The sequence below is a fragment of the Mastacembelus armatus genome, chromosome 12 (assembly GCF_900324485.2).
Source record: "Mastacembelus armatus chromosome 12, fMasArm1.2, whole genome shotgun sequence".
NCBI lineage: Eukaryota > Metazoa > Chordata > Actinopteri > Synbranchiformes > Mastacembelidae > Mastacembelus > Mastacembelus armatus.
Genome location: NC_046644.1, coordinates 17,493,636 through 17,517,895, shown reverse-complemented (window position 1 = coordinate 17,517,895; position 24,260 = coordinate 17,493,636). Strand labels below are relative to the sequence as shown.

At 40.3% G+C, this 24,260-nt stretch overlaps 1 protein-coding gene across 8 annotated transcripts in view; it reads left to right on the top strand.

Annotated features, from left to right (window-relative positions):
• fcho2 (FCH and mu domain containing endocytic adaptor 2) overlaps positions 1–24,260 on the top strand; it is a 34,787-nt gene that overhangs the window by 7,842 nt on the left and 2,685 nt on the right. Inside the window, exons 3-30 of one of the 8 annotated variants that reach the window (XM_026297100.1) lie at positions 1,847–1,921; positions 2,028–2,169; positions 3,363–3,515; positions 3,767–3,871; positions 4,978–5,076; positions 7,864–7,960; positions 11,334–11,378; positions 11,561–11,630; positions 11,742–11,766; positions 11,987–12,043; positions 12,907–12,964; positions 13,162–13,337; positions 15,686–15,710; positions 16,298–16,342; positions 16,980–17,016; positions 17,190–17,275; positions 18,291–18,371; positions 18,895–19,404; positions 19,821–19,936; positions 20,026–20,155; positions 20,325–20,408; positions 20,688–20,747; positions 21,293–21,404; positions 22,253–22,408; positions 23,187–23,319; positions 23,513–23,712; positions 23,818–23,882; positions 24,006–24,170. In XM_026297100.1, the coding sequence (XP_026152885.1) occupies positions 1,847–1,921; positions 2,028–2,169; positions 3,363–3,515; positions 3,767–3,871; positions 4,978–5,076; positions 7,864–7,960; positions 11,334–11,378; positions 11,561–11,630; positions 11,742–11,766; positions 11,987–12,043; positions 12,907–12,964; positions 13,162–13,337; positions 15,686–15,710; positions 16,298–16,342; positions 16,980–17,016; positions 17,190–17,275; positions 18,291–18,371; positions 18,895–19,404; positions 19,821–19,936; positions 20,026–20,155; positions 20,325–20,408; positions 20,688–20,747; positions 21,293–21,404; positions 22,253–22,408; positions 23,187–23,319; positions 23,513–23,712; positions 23,818–23,882; positions 24,006–24,170 (3,107 nt within the window). The remainder of the gene's footprint in view (positions 1–1,846; positions 1,922–2,027; positions 2,170–3,362; positions 3,516–3,766; positions 3,872–4,977; positions 5,077–7,863; positions 7,961–11,333; positions 11,379–11,560; positions 11,631–11,741; positions 11,767–11,986; positions 12,044–12,906; positions 12,965–13,161; positions 13,338–15,685; positions 15,711–16,297; positions 16,343–16,979; positions 17,017–17,189; positions 17,276–18,290; positions 18,372–18,894; positions 19,405–19,820; positions 19,937–20,025; positions 20,156–20,324; positions 20,409–20,687; positions 20,748–21,292; positions 21,405–22,252; positions 22,409–23,186; positions 23,320–23,512; positions 23,713–23,817; positions 23,883–24,005; positions 24,171–24,260) is intronic. The other 7 variants (XM_026297101.1, XM_026297102.1, XM_026297104.1 and 4 more) reach the window with 7 other exon arrangements.

Below are 24,260 nucleotides of genomic sequence, written 5' to 3'. Positions count from 1 at the left end.
TCTAGTTTCTTCACTTTGCTTTAATAGTAAAGCTCCTTGCAGTCTGTGTGGTTGACTATGTTATACAAATGAATAAGTACATCATTTATAAAGGATACAGGTCAGGTAGAGACTGCTTATATTGCGTCAGTCGTCTTTATGTTGTGTTGGCTTTCAGACTGACTTTGGCCTTTCAGTTCACACTGACTGATGTTTTTATGGTTTTCTCTGTGAACAACAGCACTATGGCTCCCTCTAGTAGAGAAAACTGCTCAGTGCACCGTGTTATTTGTCTGTCAGTTTGTGCCCTGTGTTTTATTTCCAAGAGGCGTACACACATGCACATCCTTAAAATTCATGTTGGTGTTTTGGAGTGGTTACCTGCACTGAAAGATAATAGAATAGCCTCAAACTCCTGTCTCAGTGTTGGCTCTTTTATTAAACGCAAGTGGACACAATTGCAGAAAGCAGTGCAGAAAATAAAGTGGATTAAAAAAGGCCTAAAAAAACCTAAACCACACCTTGTTTACTGTAATAAATTCATTTCTAAAACATAAAACTAACAGTAAAGAATATGGTACACATGATTTGTTTTACTTCCAGTGTAAGATAACAGACATCAGGATGTTTTCATGAGATTTAATAACTTGATTGTCTTTTAAGATTTATTTTTTTATTGTCGTACTACTGTTCCCAAGGTTGGAATTGAACTCTTCCTCTCAGTACCATCTATGGTCAACACTGTGATTGACAGTACTTTGACCAAAGATGGTCTTTTAAGGGGGCACTTCATCTGAACACCATCTGTGGTCATGTCCACATTGAATGAAAGAGAAACTAAGCAGATCTCAGTGCATCAGTGCATATATATGTACAATGAGAGTAACATTATCTCAGCATTAAGTTACATTTGAGTTCAGGCCCAAACATGGTGCACCACAATCTCACATAAACTCCAACCTCCAACACACAGAGCATTAGCAGGAAAGCAATATTTAGACTTATGAGAAGTGTTGTGGCTGTGCACACGTCTGAAAAGGAAGTGACAATGTACGCCTGGATAACATAGACGAAGATTTTGAAGAAGAATCATTTTTTCTGTGAAATGTTTCTGGCCGTTACTCAAGGCACTCTGGCAGTATTTACTACACAAAGTATAACAATAAGCTGCCTTTCTCGGCTCACACAGATGTGGAAGTGGGATTGTGGGCTGTACTGTGTCTCTAGGTTGTGGTGCATAACTTGTGATGTTGTGTGCAAGTTTGCTTGTCTCTCCAAGTGATGCCTTCATTTGTCTGTGTGTACCTGTGTGTTTATGCTGATGTGTGTCTCTGTGTGTGTACATTTGTTCCGTTTCCCTCTGGCTGACCTTGTTCCTGTGACGTGACTGCAGAGAGAGCCTGGCTGAATGAAACATGCATAATTAAGGCTTTCCCTGTAACATTTAACTCTTTTTTTTTTTTCATAACTCTTTCTTTCTTTTTTTTAACTCTGTCACTTTGGTGTAGAATGAAGAGATAAAAGGGAAAGTGAGAGAAGCTGGGGATTCATACGCCATCTTTCATACCCTGTCAATGTCAACCTGAGGTTTATGAACAAATCACAAGCCAAACCATAGTTATTTGCTCACACTTGGTCAAACATTTATGTTGTAAGTTTTAGTGGTTGCTTTTGGCTGGGATCTTCAGTTGTTGAATGTTATGCCCCATTTGAGCTATGATCTAGTTGCAAGTGCTTTAAAAACTTTTTCATACTGTATAATATAATGTTTTAATGGTGGAACTGGTATCTTGATATTATGATTCTCCTAACTTTAAGCTAATCAGACAGGTGGATTAAACATCTCTCTCTCTCTTTGTTCTCCCAGGAGTACTATTGAAGAGGCCTATGCCAGGTCAATGACCAAACTTGCCAAGTCAGCTGGCAATTTTTCTCAACTTGGGTAAGTGTGAACTGTTGATTCTAAAGAAAAGCCACTCTGGTTGACTACAGACATGAATGTCTTGCAACGTCCTAACCTCTGAGGTGTCGACCATCCTTTACTCCAGGACGTTTGCTCCAATGTGGGAAGTGTTCAAGACTTCAACAGAGAAGCTGGCCAGCTGTCACATGGAGCTAGTAAGGAAACTGCAGGAACTTATAAAGGAGGTTCAGAAGTATGTGGAAGAGCAGGCCAAAGCACACAAAAAGGTAAGGAGATGGCGAGTTAGGGGAACTGTAACATCAAGTTTTAGTCGAGTTGTCCTTTTGAAATCCTCTCCTTATCCTCTTATTCTCTATCTCATCAACGTATTGTGGTTGTCCCTCATGAAAAGTGTTTGCCACTCCTTCCCTTTTTTCCCAAGTGGTCTGCAGCTTCAGTGTTGTTTGTCTCACTGAGGAAAGTTGTTGTTGTTCACATGCAGAACTACTTGCCTGTTCTTTTTCCATGATGAGTTGTTTCACAATGTAGTGATCATCCCTAGAGTGAAAAAGAACAGTTGACATGGACTTCAAGTTAACACCCAACCACAAACAGAAAATAGTGTATTAGATTCCATTTAGACAAATGTAGTGTGCAGTGTTATTCTGTGAAACCTTTTTTTTTTTTACAACCCACTCCTCCATGTCTTCTCTCTGCTGACACACACCATCAGCTCATATCTCATGCATGAAGCCACAGAACACAAAGTAAAATAGGAGCTTGGAATACAGGAGTTGTCTGTGCTTTCAACATGACAAAAAGGTTGTCACAGTTTTTCTTAGTCTATACTCCGTGTTCCACTCTGCTCTGTGTTCCTTGGCTAAGTTGCATATCCCATGCATGTTGTACTTCAGCATGAATAACAGAGAATAAACACCCAGTTGGAGTAAGGGTTCACCATTTGTATATAATTTAAGATTTTGCCAGTTTTTTTTTTTTTGATTACTCAACTGATGTTTGTCAAAATAAGTAACAAAGAAGATTCAGTGATGATGATGATGATGAGTAAGCAAATGGTTGACCAGGCTCACTGCATGCCAGTGTAATTGTAAGCCATTACCCCTTGATTATATATATATATTTTTTATGTCCTCAAACTCTTTAGGTTGATACAAAAAGTTATAAAAATAGAACAAATCCAGTCTGTTCTGTTCGGTACACTATATAGCCTTAATCGCTTCCTGCTGTACTGTACAACGGTTGTGTGACACAGGAGGGTGAAGAAAGTGAAAAGGTGTTTTGCTAGAGCAATAAAGGAACTCTTTCTGTTTATTTTCAAACTCACATAATAAAAAAGGGTATCCAAGGACAAGTCTGACTCTGTTTTATGCTACAGTATATGCGTTGCAGTGGGCGACACTTGTGAATGTTATTTAGCCTGTTTTAACTCTAACTTCACAACACATCTGTGTGCTGTTAGACAAAAGAAGAGGTGGCTTCCACCCTGGAGGCCGTCCAGAACATCCAGACCATATCTCAGTCTCTGCAGAAGTCTAAGGAGATCTACAATGCCAAAACTGTGGAGCAGGAGCGCCTCCGCAAAGAGGGGGCCACCCAGAGAGATGTGGACAAGGTGGGAGGTCACACACATTTGCATGTACACACACTCACATCATACCCATGGTATGGTAATAGAGCATGATGAAGTGCCTTAACACTGCAGTCTATACAGATACTTTAACCTCAGAAAGCTTCTTGTCTTCACATGTTAAATGGAGCTTGGTTTTCTAGCCAATTTGTCAGTGGTTCTGGGAAAACAGAGGACCTTTGTCTACTATGTATAAACTGATGATTGCCATTTATCTGTCTGTTTATATTTTACAGGCTGGAGTGAAAGCCAAAAAAGCCACAGAGACCTACAAGTCATATGTGGAGAAATATGCCACAGCTAAGGCAGAATTTGAACAGAAGATGGCAGAAACTGCACAGGTACTGTAATAACTGAATGTCCCTACTCTGTGTGCATGTGCTGAAATAAAATATGTGCTCACAAACTCAGTCTATTGTCTGACTCTGGGGTATGCAGCACGTTTATTTTGTAATATGTCAATCCTGTGTGTGTGTTCCACGTTCCGTGCCCTGTATCATCTCCAGATTGTGTTTTTTCCTCTGTAACGGAATCATTGTGGAAAGCCCTGATTGGAGCCATCTGAAGGACTGATTAGATAAACTCCAAATTAAAATCAGATCAACAGAATTTGGCCTCCATATCCTTCTGCACCGCAGCAGCTCCACCACCAGAAATGGTTCCAGTTAGCCGAGCGTTTTTTTTGTGTTTCCCCCTAGAGAATGCAGCATAACAGCTTAGCCTTCCCAGGATCACAGTCTATAGCTCATCTCAAATGCAGCACATGTGGGCATGAGTTACAAAACTTGAATGCATGTGCTCTCTGACATCATTGGGGCTTCTACATGTGTGTTCTTTCTCTAAGTGTGTCTGTGGGTGGGAAGGAGTGTCTGCATGTGAACGTATAGCTAGCTGTTATTGTGGTAAATGACAAAAGTACAGCATTAGTTGTGTGCATGTCTCTGTAGTGTAAAAGCAGGAGTAAGTGGCTCTTTATCTCTGAGTGTTTGTGGTTAGAAAGGCTCATCTTCCTCTCCATCCCCACTGTGATTTTCCAGTTTATGATTATTTATACTCATTCTCCTTGGTTTACCCCAGAAGCCTGGAGTCAGACTCAAATGGAAGTAAATACCAGCATTTAAGATGGTGATCTAGACCATACAACAGCTCAAAGGCAGAAATGAACCTCCATCAATGTATCTCATGAACAGAATAACTGACATCTTGTGGGAAGACCTATATTTGTGAGTGTGTGTTTGAGCTATAGACCACCCAGACACTCAGGAAGTGGCAGGAACAGACCAAAAAAGGAAGTGAAATTTCTTAGGTTGTTTCTTTTGTCTTTAACTTGTTTTTGTTGTCATGCCTATTTAATGAGTCTGACACAATGATACACATTTGTTGACATGCGTCTCATTCGATTTCAGTTGCATTGCCGTCTAATAACTGTCCTCATCCTGTCTAACAGAAATTCCAAGACATTGAAGAAAACCACATTCTCCACATGAAGGAGATCATTCAGTCATATTCGCAGTCTGTCGAAGAAACACACATTCATATTGGAGAGGTGAGTGTGTATACACACACACACACACATACATAGACTAACATTCCTGTGGGTGGAGTAGGTGTCTTGTTGACCTGAGACTGTGCTCAATGGGTTCACTGGGTGTCATGTCAATTAGTGTTGTGTTTGATCTCACTAATCATTTCACTGAGAAGCAGGAAATGTTTCATTCATCCTTTCATGCCAAGCAATTAAAAACTGATCAAAACTCCCTCTCAGCCTATCGAAAACACCTCCAGACGTCCAAACACCTGCCAAATGCCATGTCTGATAGTTAAAAGTGCTGCACAGGCCTGTTTGTTTCAGGAAGTTTGTTTAGGCTTTAGAAAAGGGCATCAAGTGTAACTGTTCTTCAAACATTATTTGCGGGTATATTAATCAGTATTTTACATTGTCCAGATTTATTGAGCAGTCATACTTACCAGTCCCACACTAAATAGCCCACAACACAATCTATTGCTCTGTTCTCATTAATATGTGGCTGCTCAGTTGCGATGTTGCCGCTGTAGTTCCTTTACTTTCCATAGAGGGCGACACAGCTACATCAAGAGCATCTACATCAAGAGCAGTCCAGCCTGCAACTCCTACAGAAAGTTGGAAAGAATGCAGTGACAGGCTGCGCTGCTGCCTGTTGCTGAACCAAATTTAAATACTGCTTGAAGACAAAAGGGCAATTTTTCCAAAGCAAAAAATCAGAATCAGTCTAAGATGTTGTAATTTGAATGATAAACCTCTTGAAACCAGGCTGTGAGGTACTTTGGGAGTACCATTGTTACATAAGAGTGAGCAAGAGAGAGCGAAGGTCGAAGGAGGCAGGGACCAGTTTCTAACTCTGCAACACTGTGCTGCTGCTTAGTCACTGAGCATTCATGGTGACAGGCAAACTCGCTGATAAAATCATTCATGTGCATGCTCTTATATTTGAAATGCCTAACATGATGAGAGCTGTTAGGCATGCCCACCATCACTGTCACACACAAAAGACACGAAGCCCTTGTGTGTGACAACTGACTGATAAAAATACTATGTCAAATATATGTGTTACATATTACTTGCAGTGTAGATATTACTTTCTCTGACATGAACCATTAGGAAATTTGTTACTGTCTCTTTGTGGTTCAGAAGAGAAGCTATCACCGTCCTGTGTCCTTGTCGCTGCACTGTTGATTTAATGGATGGTCGGAGAGTGCCTGCACACAGACTTGCACAAAAAGGTTGCTGCCCAGTGTCTGAGCTGCTTTCAGACCAGGGACATTAAACTACGAGAGAGCAGTGATGACAGGGAGGGTCAGTGAATGAAACCAAAGCAATAGCAGTAGTTGCAATACCTGTAACTAATCCTGTCAACCTTGCAGGTATTTTCAGACATTGCTCAGCCAGTATCAGCTCAGTGAGCATGACGCATAAGAGGGTTAGAATGAAACAAGGAGATGAAAAATGTGAGCTGAGTAAAGAATGGAAATACCTTATATAGGTATATTAAGTCCTGTTTGAGTTAAGAAAACTGTAGAGTGTTGTTCTCTGTGCAGAAAGCTTTAAACTTACGTAAGGTTATGTGTGTCTGTTTGTTTTTATAAGTGAACATGTGTGAGTGAGGATATCTTGAAGGCAGGTGCATGTTCCGAAACTCTCCATGGCATGGTGTGTGTGTGTGTGTGTGTGTGTGTGTGTGTGTGTGTGTGTGTGTGTGTGTGTGTGTGTGTGTGTGTGTGTATATGTATATATATACATATATACACATATATATATATATATATATATATGTATGTGTGTGGGGGGGGGCATGCGGGTTGATGGCATTGGTGCCCTCCATCATTGCAGCAGCACCTGACAGATCGCGTGTGCTGCAGTGAACATACTCCCTCACCACAGCAACCTCCCTGCTGCCCCCCTCACCCACATCACCCTCCCCCCCCAGCATCCTCTCTTGCAATGGCAATGGAGGCTAATGCACTCCACCTCACCACAGGGACCCAGGGGGCATGCACGTGTGTGTGTGTGTGTGTGTGGGTGGGTGTTTGATAGTGGAGCCACTCTGCGCTTACAGTATCACGCACATCTAAATGGTTTGGTGAGATGGCACAGTGAGTCACTGCTCTTCATCCCCATGCCTATACATCGTTTCACTTCCCCCTCAGTAAACACACAAGCACACATGCACATCCAAAGCAAACAAGCAAACAAACACTCTCTGCTCTGACAGTGCCCAAAGGGCGTCAGCAGACCACAGTGCCAACAACAATAATTCAGCCTGACACAATACAGTGACAGTAACTACAGTATGTCTCCACAGGCCAAATTCAAAATAAATGTTATAGTAATCAACAAAAGGCAAATACAGGTTACAGGGAGAACTAGCAGCAGCCTGTATTTGTCACCTGATCTTTATATCATAAAATAGCAAACATTCAGCACAAGACACAAACGTTTTTGTATATCTAAAAGTATAAAAGACAAAAATAATCAGTGACTAGCAATGTTAGTGTTAGGTTTATTTCTATAGCGCCAAATCACAACACAATCATCTCACAGCACTTTACAACAACAAAAACCCAACAGATCCCTTATGAGCAAGCACTTGGCGACAGTGGAGAGGAAAAACTCCCTTTAAGGGAAGAAACCTCCAGCAGAACCGGGCCCACCACAGCCAGGACCTTTTCTAACTAATGGTGAACATTTTAGTTTGAGGTCATGAAAAAATATTCAGTTATTCCACCTTTGCGGTTGCGTTGGATGTGCCTCCATGACAAGTAAAATAAATATGATCTACTGTTTTGTTTTTTAAAGGTCCACTATGAATTTGTGAGGAACATTGAAAACACATCATTGGAGAGTTTAATACAGAAACTGGCTGAGAGCAAAGGAACAGGAAAGGAGAGACCAGGTAAGCCCCTGCACTCTACGGTATATCTTATTCTACTAATCAGGGTGTGTTGGTGTTTGTGTTGTTTGTGAACAGTTAATCCTTTTCCTAACATTTTTCCACATGTTATTGTATTGAGGATTTCATTTTACATGGATTAAAATTGCCGTTTTGTCCATTGATAAAGATATTTTTTAGAATTTATTTTGCAGATTTATCAAAAATGTATTCAGATGTTGTTTAGTGTTTCAAACTTTGTACAAACCCCTATGACCGTGATCAAGTCTTCTTGAGTCTCTGCACACCTGGATTTGATGACAAAATGGCAATTTTATCTATTTAAAATGAAATTAAGTTAGTTTCTGAAGCCACTGTAAATAAGTGGTCAGGGGGACGGGCTTCTGCCTGTTGCCATGTGGGGAGGGGTGTATAGAGAGGGGCAATTAGAAGTAGGAGAGGGCCATCAGAGTCAATCATAGTAATCTGCTGTAAAGGTAGGCAGGCTTGGCATTCCAGTAAGCATGTGACACACAGGGGGCTTTGCTGTGCTTGCAGACTAAGTAGGCAGAACCAGCCTTTTCAGGAGGTCAGAGCTCAACAATGACTCCTGTGTAAACTTTGCGGTGCCACAATAATCAAGGGAATACTCCTCAGACTCCTCGTAGACTCTACCCCCCTTTCCTGCATTTTTTCATACACACACACACACACACACACACACATATCCTCTCTCTCTCACAGCTCATCCATAGTTACTCTTGCCATTGTTTTAGAAGCTCTGAAGCTCAGTTTTATGCAGTTATCTGTTTTACTGTTATTAAAATGTGGAATCTAATACATGTGAACAACTTAAAGGTCTGTCATAAATATCCAATTACTTCTCTAAGCCCGGTAGTTGTAACATATTACGTCACGGTTCACCTCTGCTGTGTTTGTGTGTACACAAACGGTGACCCCTGTGTCCAGACACTGAATTCAAGGGGTGGTGGCCTTCATTTGTTTGGACAGCAGAATTAATTGAGGCTAAAAAAACGGTCACAAAATTCCTTTTGTATCAAGCTGTTCATTGGGTATTGCTCAGCAGCTCTGATCCTGTCAGAAAAATAACCTGTCTGTCCCCTGATTAAATAGCTGAATGGATGGCCGGTGCAGTGCCTTTAGAAAGAGAGAGGTTGAATAAACTTTCTATTGCGGAAACAATCCCAAAGTGACACGCTGCAAGGCAGGGGGGGTTCAGAGTGTTCAACGATATCCAGCTGAGCTGTCAACTGGCGGTGGGCCAGACACGCAAACCCCCTCCACTCCTCGTCCACTCCCAGTGCCATGTGAAGCATATGCAATTTAAAAAACCATTCTCCATTCATGCGTGACTGCATGCTTCCCTCACAGAAAGAAGAAAGAAAAGAAACATCTTCTCCTGTGTAAACAAAGTCGTCTGTCTGTTTAGGAGATGTTTAAACAGTTCCTAATGTCTGCCCAGATTTAGGTAATATTCATGTGTCTGGTGTTTAGACTTTTTTTGCAGTTGGTGTGCATAAATATTGTCAGATGCAATCACAGGACGCTAGCGGCAAAGAGTTCCTGCTCTGCCTGGGCCTTACGTAGATTCACAGCATTTGTTAAACATCCCAGAGCTTGAATAAAGAATACGATGTGTAATTTTCCAGTAATTTCCCTTGTTCTGGGTCCTTTTTCATGACTTTTGTTTGACAGTATCTACAGCTGATGCATTTAATGAAAGATGAAGTCAAATGAGATAATGATTATGAGCTTCCTCTCCAGGAAACCTCAGAGCTCAGATGTTTTTTTCCTGTTTTATGTCAGCACGGTGACCGAATGAGGACGATAAAATTACCCTCTCTCTCACTTTCTCCCATGAGACAAAATTGTTGGATGAGTTAGTTGTCAATTTAGTTTTGATTGGCATGAAACTCTTTTGTATGCACATGCACAAATAGACATATGTGCTGTTGCGTATTTGCCAGCAGTGAAGACGCTTGATATTGCACAGTAGAGTAGATCGGTCATTGGTGTACTTTATCCACCTCACTTGGCGTGATGCTTGCCTCTCGACTCACCGCTTCCCTGAGCTTCATTCAGCATTGCACACGCCAGACAATGCGTCAATTCTGCTCGCAACTGGCATCCTCTGAGAGACTGTATTGGACTTGTATGCATTTAGAGTTAAAATATCATTAGCTTTGTTGTTTTCAGGTCAAAGGATGTTAGTGTATCAGACATACTGCCAGAGGGTCCTGCCCCATGTCTCTCTCTTTCTCCCTGAGACAGACAGAGCAGGAGAGAGCAGGAGTGTATTTGTGTCTGTCTGGTTTGGTAGCAGATATAATATATATTACACTTAATATATATTATATTATTCATGCAAATTATTTCTGTTTGTTTATTATGTCACAGTTTCTGTAACTCTAAGACCACACACACACCACACACACACACACACACACACACACACACACACACACACACACACACACACAAAGAGTGCACCTTCCTGGATTTCCCTGATTGACATATACACACATCGCATGTGTTGCCTGTGGTTTTTCTACAGTTTTTAGTGTGTGTATGTGTGTGTATTTGTGTGAGTATGTCTATGTTAACATGCAGAACCTTTGAAATAGCTTCCATAAATGTTTCTGGAGACACAGTTGAAGCGTAACAATCAAGTGTAGGGCCTTGGAGGTAAATGTGTGTGAGCATTAAATTAAGTGTAAATAGTTTTTCAGTGTTTTCTCATCAAATGAATGACGTATCTGAATAACGAAAAACAAGGCTGTGTTCTGTTCAGATAAATCCATGGCTGGTTGTGCTCTATTAATCAAGGTTATTTTAGTAGGCTGTTAGTATGTTTGTGTGTGCGCTGATATGTGAGCTGATAGTTCAAGTGGCCTTAAACACAACTGCGTGTAATCTTTGACAGGTTATTTTATTCAGGTTAGTGACTTTTGTGTGTGTGGATTTACTTTCACCTCATTTTAAATTCTTACCTGTCATGTTCTGTTGTGAATACCAAGGTTCCTGTGTTGATTAAGAGTTGGTTCGTGTATCCTAAGTGGGTTTTTTTTTTCTCTGACTCTGTGAGGAAGACTTGGTGCAGAGTGCACTAGAGCAGTGGTTTGTGTCCCCAGGAGGGAGTGTCACATCTTTGTGAGGGCCACCAGACACACAGTTGACTCCGCTATTGACCCTGTCTGCCCTCTGGGCCCAGTGTAGCCATTGTTTGTATACACACTCTGTATGGCATGCCAGACTGCACTGTTGTGTGTTTCCCAATGTATGTGTATGTGATTATTGCATGACGTACATTCACAGCAGTGTGTCATTGACCCTTTCCATGCCAAATGATCCCCAATGATTTCTTTTGTCTCATTAGGGCCCATTGAATTTGAGGAGTGCAATATAGCCATTGCTACTGAAGGTAAGGTACATTTAAAGATATCCAAAATACAGTAAGATATTATCAGTACTGAGCAAGGAGAACTTCACTAAAATAAGGCTTTAAATGTGGATGGCAAATTATTAAACCCTGTTTTATATATGACTGAGAACAGATTTAATAGCCTTTTTGTCCACTGTGCTTTGCTTTGCTTGTGTTTTAAGGTGCCAAACCCAGAAGGCGAAAACCATTTGGCATCCCAGGTCGCAGGAAAGATAAGGACACAGACTCCACGTGAGTGAAGGTTTTTGTATCTTCAGCAAACAGCAAAGCTGAGGCTGCTTATTTTTGTTTTCCCTCCTATAAAGATCTTTTTCATCACGTGGCCTTTTTCTTCTCTTCTAGGGAATCTACAGAAGTTGAAGCTGCTGTGAGTATAATTTTCATAAAATCAGCCATTAGTACTTTTGTATTTATTTTAATTCATCTTTTGTATGTTATATTGATTTCAAACAGCAGGAGGAGGAAAAGATCCTTTTTCATTTTATTCTGTTGTGGATTTTGCTACTTCAACATGTGACTCTGTCTCTCTGGTCACTCATTTATTTTGCAGATTTATTTCATTCATTTCTTGCTTTTTCTGCTCATAGAACACTGCCAATGGCGCTCCCCCCGGATACTATGGGGCTATAGACATCCAGAATGCTGTAAGCTAATACACACACATAAGATATTAATTCTTAGACTTTTTTGTTTGTATATCACAATAAGCAAATATAGTTAATAAATGTGCATACATTTTTTAAAAAATATATTTTTAACAGTAGATTACTACAAAAACATTTCCTGTGTCCTATAATACTATTCATGTATCCTTAGTAGAATATATAAATGTTTAATGAGAAAGTTGAAAAATGTTATGTCACTATTTATGTTGCACGTCATTTTATTTAAATGCGTGAATAAGAACATCCTGTGCTCCTTCCTGGGGGGGGGGGGTTGGTGCCGTGTAAAATACTGGAATTAAATTATTGTCACTGTGTTTTAAGTTGTTAAAGACGTGTGGAGTGTTTTCACTGTCTACCCATTCCCCGTGTTATAATTATAGATGCTTATTGATAAACCAAATAAAAATAAATAAAAACAAATGGGCTTATTAGGTGTGAGGAAAATAAACCAAATTCTGATAAAAAATATAACTACATTTAGTCTAAGTTTGATTTTATTTAGTAAAATTTAGTATAATTAAGTAGATTGACATCCAAATAGAAAAGTGGTTGAAACCAAGAATTTAGTTAACAATAAATTGTCCTATTTTGAATAGCATAATACTACAAATACCACATGTATCAACTAATTTAAAATACTTTTAAAGGATTTCTTGCCTAAATTAAATTATAAATATTAGTTTTAAATGTTATACAAAAAAATCAATTTAGTATAATAACATGGATAACTGTAAATACTGTTTGGGTGTAAAATGTGTAATAAAAGATATACTTAAAAAGCACTTATTTTTTTGCATTGTGTATAATTTTGAATGACTTTTGTTTTTGCTTGTGTTTTGCAGAATGTTCCCCAGGTTGATGAAGACGGCTTCTGTATCAGACCAGAAATAAATGAAAATGATATCCTTTTCATTTCTCTTGATGTTAATCACACTCTCAGGCTTAGTCCAGGTTGTAAGACATCAAGTAATTATTGCTCTTTGTTTTTCTGTTTACACCCGTCTGCAGTCAGAGGCCAGTTCTAAATTAAAATAAAACTGTGCTGCAGATGTGCTCTCCCTGGTGTTGTTGTTGCCTCCTTAATTGTTTTTGTTCACATGCCAAAGAAAATTCCTTCAATTCATCGAGCGATTCAGAGGACGAAGATGAGCCCAGGAAGTTCCACGTAGAAATCAAACCCGTTCAGCCAAACAACAGCACACATCAGACCCAAGCAACTATTGATGAACTTAAAGCCTCCATTGGAAACATCATCCTGTCACCATCAACCTCGGTATGGCTTCATAACATACAAAAAATATACCAGCTACTAAAATAACTCAAACACAAACCTGTTGCTGCTCCTGCTCTGCTGCACCGGACGTCTGTGCTGCTTCTGCAACACTAGAGGGCAACAGGAGAATAGCAAACCCCTGTCAGGATATATGGGAACACAATTTAACCAACTGTACTCTCCCTCCTGTAGACATTCGACATTAGTCACTTCTTCTTCAAGCTTATATTATTTACATTGGAAAGGCCTATGTGTTCTGTCTAATTTATTTTATATGCCAGATTGACTTCTGGTTCCTGTTTGCCCACATTTCATGTTGTGTTTTTACTTGGAATTCAGTTTCATGTCAAACAACCTTGGGAATACATTTTTAAATTTTTTATTTATTATTTTTTAAAGAAAAAATATCACGAACTCAGAAACAATAAGTTAAGCATCTGATGTTGTTGGCCTTTGCTGCAGACTGTCACACATGCAAACTTAAGGGAATGTTTCATGGCAATGGTCAGCAGGTTACACGCACGCACAGAGCCCACTCTGACCCATGACCTGAGTCGTGGAGGCCATCATTCATCTTCTTGTCCTTCACCATCACTTAATCTCTGAATCTCTTTGCTGCTCTGTGAAAATAGCCTTTTTCATTCAACTTTAACACCACTACTGCTTGTGTGCAAACATTCACTGAGTTGTTGTTGTCGGCGTTGTTGTGAAGTGGCAGAGAGGGCACGCTCAGTGTCATGAAGGGGGTCTAGTGGGTTCCACCCGCTGTGCTCCCTTGGCTGCACATAAAACAAATGTCACGCCACCTTCTTCCTAGCTCTCTCCCTTCCCCAGCTCTTCTCTTCTTCCTCAATGTTTATGTTGTACCTACTCTTTTTTTTTTTTCCTCCTTTCTTTGTTTGCTTTCACTCTTTGGGTTTTATTGGAGACCACTTGCTCTAGACAGAATTGTGTTGTGGTTATTTATGAATACTTTATGGGGTTAGTTGCCTGCTTTTTTTTTTGTTTGTTTTGTTTTGTTGTTTTTTTTTTTGCAAATGTTTTCTTTTTCCACCCTAAGAATTCATTATAAAGTTATAAGTTTGTCAAGGATGTTTTTGTTCTATTTAATGTAAAAAGATTCAGAACGAAAGATGTTATTTTAACTTTGTATATTGCAGCTTGGTTTTGGTTGTTGTTGAGACTCAAACCCACAATTACTTTCTAAACCTAAAAGTACAAAAAAACACAAACTGCTGTTTGACTGATTTGCATTTAAATACTAAAAGAGTCATTACATTATATTCTCCCTTCTCTTTGTTTGCACCCTTTTCTTATTCTATACACACAGAAAAGTTCGGATTAAAGTTAAAGCATACATCCAAGGTGATGACGAATGTTGCATCATCTGGTGTAAATTATTGAGTTTTTTTTTTTCTATCCTCAGTGCTCATTTTTCTGTCCTTTTCATTTCTCCTCCCGGTTGGTTCCCCCTCTGCCTTGTTCCCTTTATCAAAATAGCAATGGAAGTCGTGTGTGTGTGTGGCCAACAAGAGCCGTAATTGAACCCATTTGCCGCTTAGCGCCTGTGGGACTAAACCCTGGCCTCGCAGCTCTACGGTGGTTAAATGCTTTTGCTATGTTCCTTAAACCCATTTAGGTTTTTTCTCCTTCCTTGACAATCCCCCTAACCTTTCTCCTTGTACAAATAAGCTGTTTATTGAAATTGATGCTCTAAGTTTCCATTGGGTTGGTGTTCCCCAAGAAGATATCTTGCATATCTTGTGTTAAACAGCATGACACGGCAGATTTATGTCCTGAAAAAAAGGCTCTGCGAAGGAAGTTGGTGAAGTGCTGGGGGCACACTCTGTCCCTGACCGATCGTTCTATGGGCTTAGATGTGCAGTTTTGCACAGCTGAGTTTTTCACCCTAGGTTTAACGTCTGGTATGTGTGAGTTGAACGTAGTCCTGTGATTTACTGTCTTTAAGTCTGAAGTGGAAAATCCCCTTTGGCAAAGGGAATAATTAATAGTGTAGTGTTCAACCTTTGAATGTATTCATATATACATTTATATTTTCACTGTGGTTTCATATATTTAAAATCTTAAAGATTTTCATATAAACACAGTTTAAGACTTCAGATCTTAGTCTACTTTTTGTGAAGAGTACAGGAATGTGTAAGAGGTTCTGGCCTGTTGATGCTGAAGACCGTAATGACCCATAAAATACTTAAAAGTGGCGTGTATTGGAGAATGATCACTTTTATGTGTCAGGATTTTATTAACAAAGAAAGCAAAGTTCTGGCAAATAACAGTTCGTGGTGGGTCGTATTTGTCTCCGATTAATTAATGTCTGTTTTTGTTTTCAGGGACAGATGCGGAGGAACCAGTCCAGTGAGTATTTTCTGTCTGACCTCTCTATGTCCATGTGTTGCTGGATGGCTGTGAAGGGGGATCGACTGTACAACTTCTCAACTACATTTTTCTTGGCTTGAGTTGTTTTTAAAGAGGTTGTCTTTAAAAAGAAAAATCCAGAAATCTAGCCAAAACCAACATATCCCAGGAAAAAGTAAATAACTGTTCCTTTGTGTAAATGTGAGTTTGAGAGATCTTTCCCTCCTATGATACAGATAAGATTAATTGCTTAATTAGCTGTTTATATTTTCATTTTGTCAGAAATGATCTTCGGCAAACCAGCGCAGTTCTGTGTGTTTGCTGCATTTATTATTTTTTTTCCCCAAATGCTTTAAGGATAGTTAAACATACAGGTCAATCATGAGATCCTATTGATTATTGACTATTAATCCAGAAAGTTTTTTTGAGGGGTTTAACTTGTTTTCCTTTTTTTTTTTCAAAGATTTTCACCTACATTATTTGTATAAATTCTAATTATGTGTGCAGTTTGTTGCTGAAACTCTGATAGAGTCACTTTACAAAAAGTAATGCCATTGATAGGTACTGTATACTCTACATACGCTTAGGGATCTCAGGAGTATCTACATTAAGCTCTAAGGCTCAGGGTCCTGGTGAGTATATTTTCACTACAGTAGTTGGCCTACAACCCTGTCTCCCGCTGTCCTCAAAGTATCTGCCACATCCCTGAAATCTGTACCCTCACAGGAGCCTTTCATGCAGCTGCTGCAGACGGCTGACACCAGCTAACACGACTCACAACTGTGTTCTCTCACTGCAAACCTTCAGTATCTCAGTTTTAGGGATTTACTTACATGTGTGGTTTTGGTGCTTATTTGACGCTTCTATGGATTTATGTACTGTAACACTTTAGACAGGGGCACAAAATAACAAAGCAAAACTTTGTTTCGTTTTCAGATGCTAAAACACTCCTTGCCCTGTTTATAGTGGTACCAGCACATTAAAACTTATTAGGTTGTGTTAACCCTTTTGCAGTAAGGTTTTACTTTGTGATGCAAAGATAAGAGGAATATTTTATTTAATATCAATCTTACTGCAAATATATTTCTATGAGTTTTGAGCAGCCCAAACCTCAGTTTGTATTTCTGGGTTAAGGTGTGATGTACTTTGGCTACAGTCTTTGAAAACTAGCTGGTGAAAATCTCTACTTTTGGGGTCTTATGTTGCTGTCATCACTGTGCAGGTCTGTGGGTCTTCATTTTATTTATTTATTTTTTTGTCTCACTGCAGGTGATGAACTGGCAAAGAACAAGGTGCCCACATATGAGTGAGTATCAGAGTAAAGCTTTTTGTAACTCGTACATTCAGTGCCCAAGTGTTTTCTTAATCTTTACAACATCCATTCACTTTAAAGTATCTGTGTTACGTCTGTAGCTCTGAAGCCAACTATGCTGATTTTTGCTAGAAATGTCATGAAGTTTGATTTGACTTTTCTGGCAGATTGACCAATAATGACCTTCTGTCTCTGGACCCGTTCAGTCCAAATCTAGCAGCAGGCTCGTCCTCTTCTGTCCCCTCATCAGCAGGTAACACAACATTAAACTTTAATGTTTGTTTTGTATCAAAGTATGAATACACTGATGGCTGATTGCATACAAAATGCAGAGAGTAAAAATTATAATTTGGCAATTGATGTAAACAGAAACTCTGAAGGAATATAACTTCAAGGAACAACTGTTCTCCATATACTCCGGTTCAGCCAGTGATCCAGTCATTTTCAGCCTCTGTTCATTGATCTCATCTGCCTGTGTATTCTGCCCTTCTCTCTTTCTTTTTCTAAGCTACTCAGTTGGAAACCTTTCCTCTCAGGGTAGTCCCAGATGGGGCAACTGACCCTTGAAGTTAGCAGAATATTTGACTTTGGGTAATTAAAATGCCAGGCTTTTTCTGTTCCAGTTTGCAATTTGTTTTTTCAGTAATTTCCCCATTTTTGACCCATGTAGCTCAGTTTTTGTTTCTTAAAAATCTTCCAAAGGGTCTACAGTCATACTTCTCTCTGAGACAATTGAGTTTGTTTTACTGAGGTTTTTGTTGCATACAAAGTGTGATAGTGTGATTCTCATGACTTTACACGCTTGACACCAGTGTTTAAACAGAGTGACATTAGTGCTGACCTATTGCCTAGGCTGAACATAATCCACAGTTAATTGGCACGTAGTAGATGTCAAAGGGCTGGCAATAAAGCCTACTGGCACATATGTTGTCAAACAGAGTCTCATTACTGTCAAAGGTCTTGGCTTAAATGTCAAAAGAGCATCATGAAGTGCCCGATTAACATGCATTGGTGGGAATTCAGCCCCCTGCTTATACCCTGTTAAAGTTTATCACATATGACACATTAGACTGAAAGAGTTCAAAATATTAAACTTGCTAACAAGGAGTTTAAAATGTTTAGATACTTGTTTATCATATATTTATCATGTGCGCACTGAGATACTTTTATGTACATTTTTACTTGTTTTGTTATTTGTTCCTTTGTCATTTTTGAGTTGAAAACTTGATGTATTATTGGTTTGATTTTTGTTTTACCTCCTTTGTTAGACTTAGCCTCTATCCTTCCTTTACCTCCATCCTCATTTTTTCTGATGAATGACTCAGACGTCTTTCTGCCAGAGGCTTCAGGTAAAATGTGTGCGACCCATTTGTCCGACAGTAATGAAAATGAAAATGTTTTTGAAGAACCAGTCCATTCGTCAGCTGCTCTTTCGCATGGTATTTGTGTTTATTTCCTTTATTTTTGTAAATGTTTTTGTAGTAATGTCGCTTCAGGTGCATTTGAAAGTGAGTAACTACACAAACATTTTTTATATATATAAACTGTGTAGTCAGACTAAATTTTTTACTCAAATGCTTTGTGTGTCTAAAAATAGGGTCAGTGCTTCGCATGTTTATTGATAACAAGGCATTTTACTTGCATGCATGTTATTCCTTGATGCAAAAATTGTGGTCACACTATTTCAGTGTGTATTTGTATTGTTATTGTGTTTTTGTTTTTACATTTTCTATACAGCAGTGAATGAAGTTAGAAAGACACAAGGTCACGTAGGTTATTTTTCCGATTTGACCGGGGCCACAGACGTGTGAAAACTTTACTGTCTGCTCTGTATTTGTTGCTCACTGTTGTCAATCACATCACCTCCTTCAGCTGAGATGGTGACACAACGGGAGCGCACTCCTCCCTTGGCAGAGCTCCAACAATCCAAAGATGTCTCCTCTTTCTCTTCGTCCACATCCTCTCCCTGGGACTCACCCGAAAACCCTCTCCAAGCACTCAAGCCTGTACCAGCGAGAGCCCAGAGTGCCCCTATCACCCTGCCGAGTGAGCCTGTTGACCCCATCAGAAGCCCGCCCGGTGAAAGCTCTCCAAAGAGTGTTGATGCAGTCTCCTCCGTGTCCTGGTCCCAGAGCCAGTGGATTGCCTTCAGTGATAATTTCACTCCATCTCACCGTCAGGGCTTAGGGTCTGCTGTGAAGGAACTCCAGAGGCCTCAGTCCAGCTCTGGCAGGTCAAGTCGCTTCCTCTCTGATGAATCAGCTGATGCCTGCTGCAAAGCACCGGGCACCAGAGAGGACAGCCTCCTCTGTTGCTCGGATGTCTTCTCTGGGATTACAGACCGAGCAATGACAGCAGCTCAACCAAGCAAAATCTTCACTGGTAACATTATTAATGATGTGAGAGATGTGTCTTACACCTGAACGCCTGAGGTTTAAACTTTTATTTTTGTATTTTATTTTAACTGTATGTTTTCATTTGTGTGTATTTGTATATTGGAGGTTACATCTGTGTATGAATGTCTTTAAGTTTTGTTTTGTTTTTTTATGGATGCTTCTCTAACTCACTGCCTAGTTTGTAACATGATTCTTTGAGTTGTGAAAATATTGTGTGTTTTCTGGTTTTATTTGTTTTCTGGTCTGATTTTCAGTTTTAATATTTTTCTGGTTGTTTTCCTTTAAGTCTTGATGCATGGTGGTTTTGCAGCTACTTGAGTGTGGAACCTATTTTTTTGTACCTGGTTCTCATGCTGTTAACTGTCAGGAACAAATAAAACTTACGTAGGTTCTTCTGTGCAGTGCAACCACCAAACCGACCTACAACCCCGCTGATGGCTGGAGCACTTGTGCCCCCACCACGACCCTCCTCCAGGCCCAAACTCCCAACTGGAAAACTCACAGGAATCAATGAGATTGTGAGCGACTATTCTTATATGTGCAGCTCAACATGATTGATTGCTGCTAAAATTGACATCACTGACACTGACTGACTCCCTTCACTCAGGTTCGGCCGTTCAGCCCTCCCAAAACATCTAGTGCCAGCCCTCCCCCCACTGCTCCACTGGCCCGGGCAGAGAGCTCCTCTTCCTTGTCCTCAAATGCCTCGCTTAGTGCTGGAAACACCCCCACTGTTGGTAAGATCTCCCTTTTCTTGGAATCTTTATTCTCCTCTTCTTCAGCTCCTCATCAACGTGCCACATACTGTTGTGTTTGCACCAAAAAGTGCCATTTTCTCCTATTGCATCTGCCCTCACTCCTCCTTCCTTCCTTCCTTCCTTCCTTCCTTCCCTCCTCTCCTTACAGGAGCTGAGCACACCTTTGCTCACCCCCTCTCTTCCCCAGAGCCAGAGCTTCTCTCCCTCTCCCCTTCCTTTCTACTAAGCCAAAGTGAGTCTGCCAATCTCTTCTTTCCCTGAGAGACACTCCTTTCCATTGTGGTTAAAGTCACCTCTTGTACTCTACATATATGCCATCATTAAGACCTGTTAGCTCTTTGTTCATCTCAGTCCTAGCAGTCTTTTCAGCTAAGGGTTCTCCTACCACCATCACACATTTAGGCACTGGCTTACAACTGTGCCCAGCATCACCTCTCCTTACATTTGTGCTTTCTGGGTTTGTTTGTCTCCTCCTTTCCTCTTTGTGCCTCTTTATGCCTGTGGTGTAAAGAGGATGATGTGTTCATAGCGAAGCTGCCTACCTTTGAGAAGCAGTGTGAAACACCAGCAGGTATGGTTAAAGTTCATGCAAGATGACTATTCTGTATTTAACAAAACTAACACCAGGCTGTTGTGTGAGCTGGATGGACAACTGAATATATTCTCTTGTCATGATTATGTTTGTGTGTGTTGTGTGCACTACTTTCTCTCCTTTTCAGACTGACTGTCAACAGCATCAACTCCTAACGTGATAAAGATTTGTGTGTTAAAATAGTGAATGATTTCACTGATACATCTTGTATTGACTTTGACTAAGGAAGTATTAAATGACGTCAGAGGTCTTTCAGACTGACTAATAGAGCTTAATTTGAACTAAAGATGTTGTACCACGAATGCTCTAAAAACAAATTTTATTTCTGTTTATTTGGAAAATAACACTGTACTGACCTCATGAAGCACAATAATACAAATATTCCTAATTATATAATGCGTCTTGTATGTAATGCACGATCAAACCTTCCCAATTCTGATGTGAGCTTTGGATCCCACTGTTATGAAAGTCTGATCTGCAGCTGAGTCAACAGACCTCAAACTCTGAGCCTTTCTTGTTCTCAGGGACATCTCGCGGTCCCAGCCCTGTGACCCTGGCATCCCAAGATGCTTTGCCCATTGCTGTGGCCTTCACAGAGTCGGTTAATGCTTACTTCAAAGGAGCTGATCCCACTAAGTGAGTCTCACATGACCTCCTGCTGGTCAAAGTCCCCGACATGGACCTGCATCCATACACGTGCATACATGTTAGAACTCTGGCCATAACACATATGACATTATAAGTTATCGAGTACATGGTGTTGTTCTGCTGTCACATGCACTGCACTCAGAGGTTCGGCTGTGTATTTTGCAGTGTATCTCCCTCTTGCTCTGCATGCGTGGAATGTTTTGCGTTAGTCTGACACCATTCTTTCAGAGTGGATAACCTACATGGGGCAGATCATAGTCTGGGGCAGAGAAAACATACAGCCTTTTATTGGTTAACTGCTGTTAAATTGCCGCTCTGCAAAAGGCTTATTTTTTTAAGGATTGGCAAATGGAACATTTCATAAGCAATGGAGCAAAGACATGGCGCGATGTTGAGACCAGAGCTTGCTTGGAAAGCCATCTCTCTTAGCCTGTAGAAACATAGAGATATATAGAGTTTAAGACTGACAAAAATGGAGAAGTGTTAAACCTTGAGCCTAAACCCAGTGTGTTAGATTAAACTATTAGTCTGCAACAGGTTGGATATGTAATCCAAACAGGCCTAGGTTAGAACTTTGTATAAAGAGTGGATTAAGGGTCTAAAGTACAACTTTTATGAGAACAAACATGTTAACACACATAAGTTTGATAATAAACTTAAGGAATATCTCAGTAAAGCCTCACACGTGCTCTGGTTCCAGTTATTATGGAGATTTTTTTTAGGTTATTGTAGTTTTATCTTTTATTAGTTGAAAGTATATCAAACTGATTGAGATTGCAGCCTTTATCAGTTGTGTAATCTGAGATATAATTCAGACTCTTGACTTCATTCCCCAGGTGCATTGTGAAAATCACAGGAGACATGACTTTGTCCTTTCCCGTGGGCATAATCAAGGTCTTCACCACTAACCCCTCCCCAGCCGTCCTCACCTTTAAACTGAAGAACACCAGCAGGTTGGAGCAGATTCTGCCCAACCAACAACTGCTGTACAGGTAAGAAGTGCAGGACAGTTTATTACAAAAGAGCTCCAATAGAGTCAGCTCTGTTTGCATGGCAAGTGAGGATCTCAGCGGAGCTGTTGAGTTGATAACTTGTCAGAGTCATGGTTAAGGAAAAGAGCGATTTGGACTTGATGATACAAGTGAGAGTCGAGGAAATGTAGTGTGCGTCAGTGAGAGGAAATTCAATTAGTAATCTGAAATAAACCTATCATTAAGCTGTCAGGGAAGTATTTTCCACCAGACTTAACAGCCAGGTTCTCAACAGCCCATGTCTCTTCTGAAATACCTCAGACCCCAAAATAGGAAAGAACAGCAAATGTCATATAACTTGCATTATTGACACTTTCACCTCTTTAGTCTCAGTCGAAGGTCTTCAAAGTATATTGTACCTCACATGCAGTACAATTATCAAGAGCCACTGAGTTTGTTTGTTCTGTTTTTAAACCACCACTTTTTAAACAAACTTTCTGAGACCAGTTCATATCCTTTCCCAAAAGTGAAGAAAAATGACATCTGTTTATGTTTTCTTTAATGTGTCCCACTCTGGTTCCTCTCTATTATCCCAAGACCACATGGCTGGACTAATTGAATCAAATAGAATTCATGATTTTAGTAGCTGGTTGGCTATAACAGGGTCATTTTTTCCAAGCTATATTGGAGCTTTACACACAAAGCCAAGAAGAGGAAAGAATAATTGAGCCTCTGATGATTCCTTGTGTGTGGCTGTGTGTCTTTGTGTGCACATATCTGAGTTTCTTCTTTTTTCTAGCGATCCTTCCCAAAGTGACTCAAATTCCAAGGACTTCTGGTTCAACATGCAAGCACTGACCTCCTACCTCAGAAAAGCCTTAGATCAGAATCCTGCAGCTTCCTACTATAATGTGGACATCCTTAAATACCAGGTCAGTCCACCAGCGGTGAGCCAAAAACATAATCAGGATAAAATAATTGTACATGTATATTTTCTTATAATATTAAAATATTCTACCTGCTGCCAGATTAGCTTCACGAGCATTGTGGAACAGACAGGAATTGAATTTGCTCCTCTAAACCCCTGTGCCTCAAAGCAACAATTACACTGTGCACTGCATTCAGGTGCTCTCTGATGGGATCCATTCCACTCCTCTCAACCTGGCGGTATATTGGAAGTGTACACCAAGTACAACAGACCTGCGGCTAGACTACCGCTACAACCCAGATTCCATGGCTTCTCCTGGGCCCCTCACCAATGTGCAGATCTTAGTGCCTGTTGACGGAGGAGTCACCAACATGCAGTCTCTGCCCAGCTCAGTCTGGTGAGATGTGGTGCTTGCTGTATCCGGAGGAGCTAGCGTGAAATGTTGAAGGACATTTCTGTCTCAGCTAAACAGAAGCTATGTTGTTTCTGTCTCTCATTTTAGGAATTCAGAGCAGAATAAATGTCTGTGGAAGCTAAGTGACATCTCGGAAAAATCTGAAATTGAAGGTAAAGAATTTTATTTTTTTGTCTCTCTTTGCAAAATCTTACCTGCAGACAGTGTGGAAAGCGAGGAAGAGTGTTGGATCAGCTGCTGGCAAGTGAGAGTATTTGTTTTGTGTTTGCCTCCAGGTGCTGCGTCACTGAGGGCCAAGTTTGATCTGTCAAACGGCCCATCAACCCCCTCCACTCTGGCAGTGCAGTTTATGAATGAGGGGACTACCCTGTCAGGAGTGGACATGGAGCTGCAGGGGACTGGATACAGAATTTCTCTCAGTAAGAAGAGATTTGCCACAGGTATGTAGTATGGCTCACCGTCCAAATGTACAGTGGCTTGAATACTGTCTGATGCCACTGTACCTCGTACTGGTATGTTTAATGCACCTG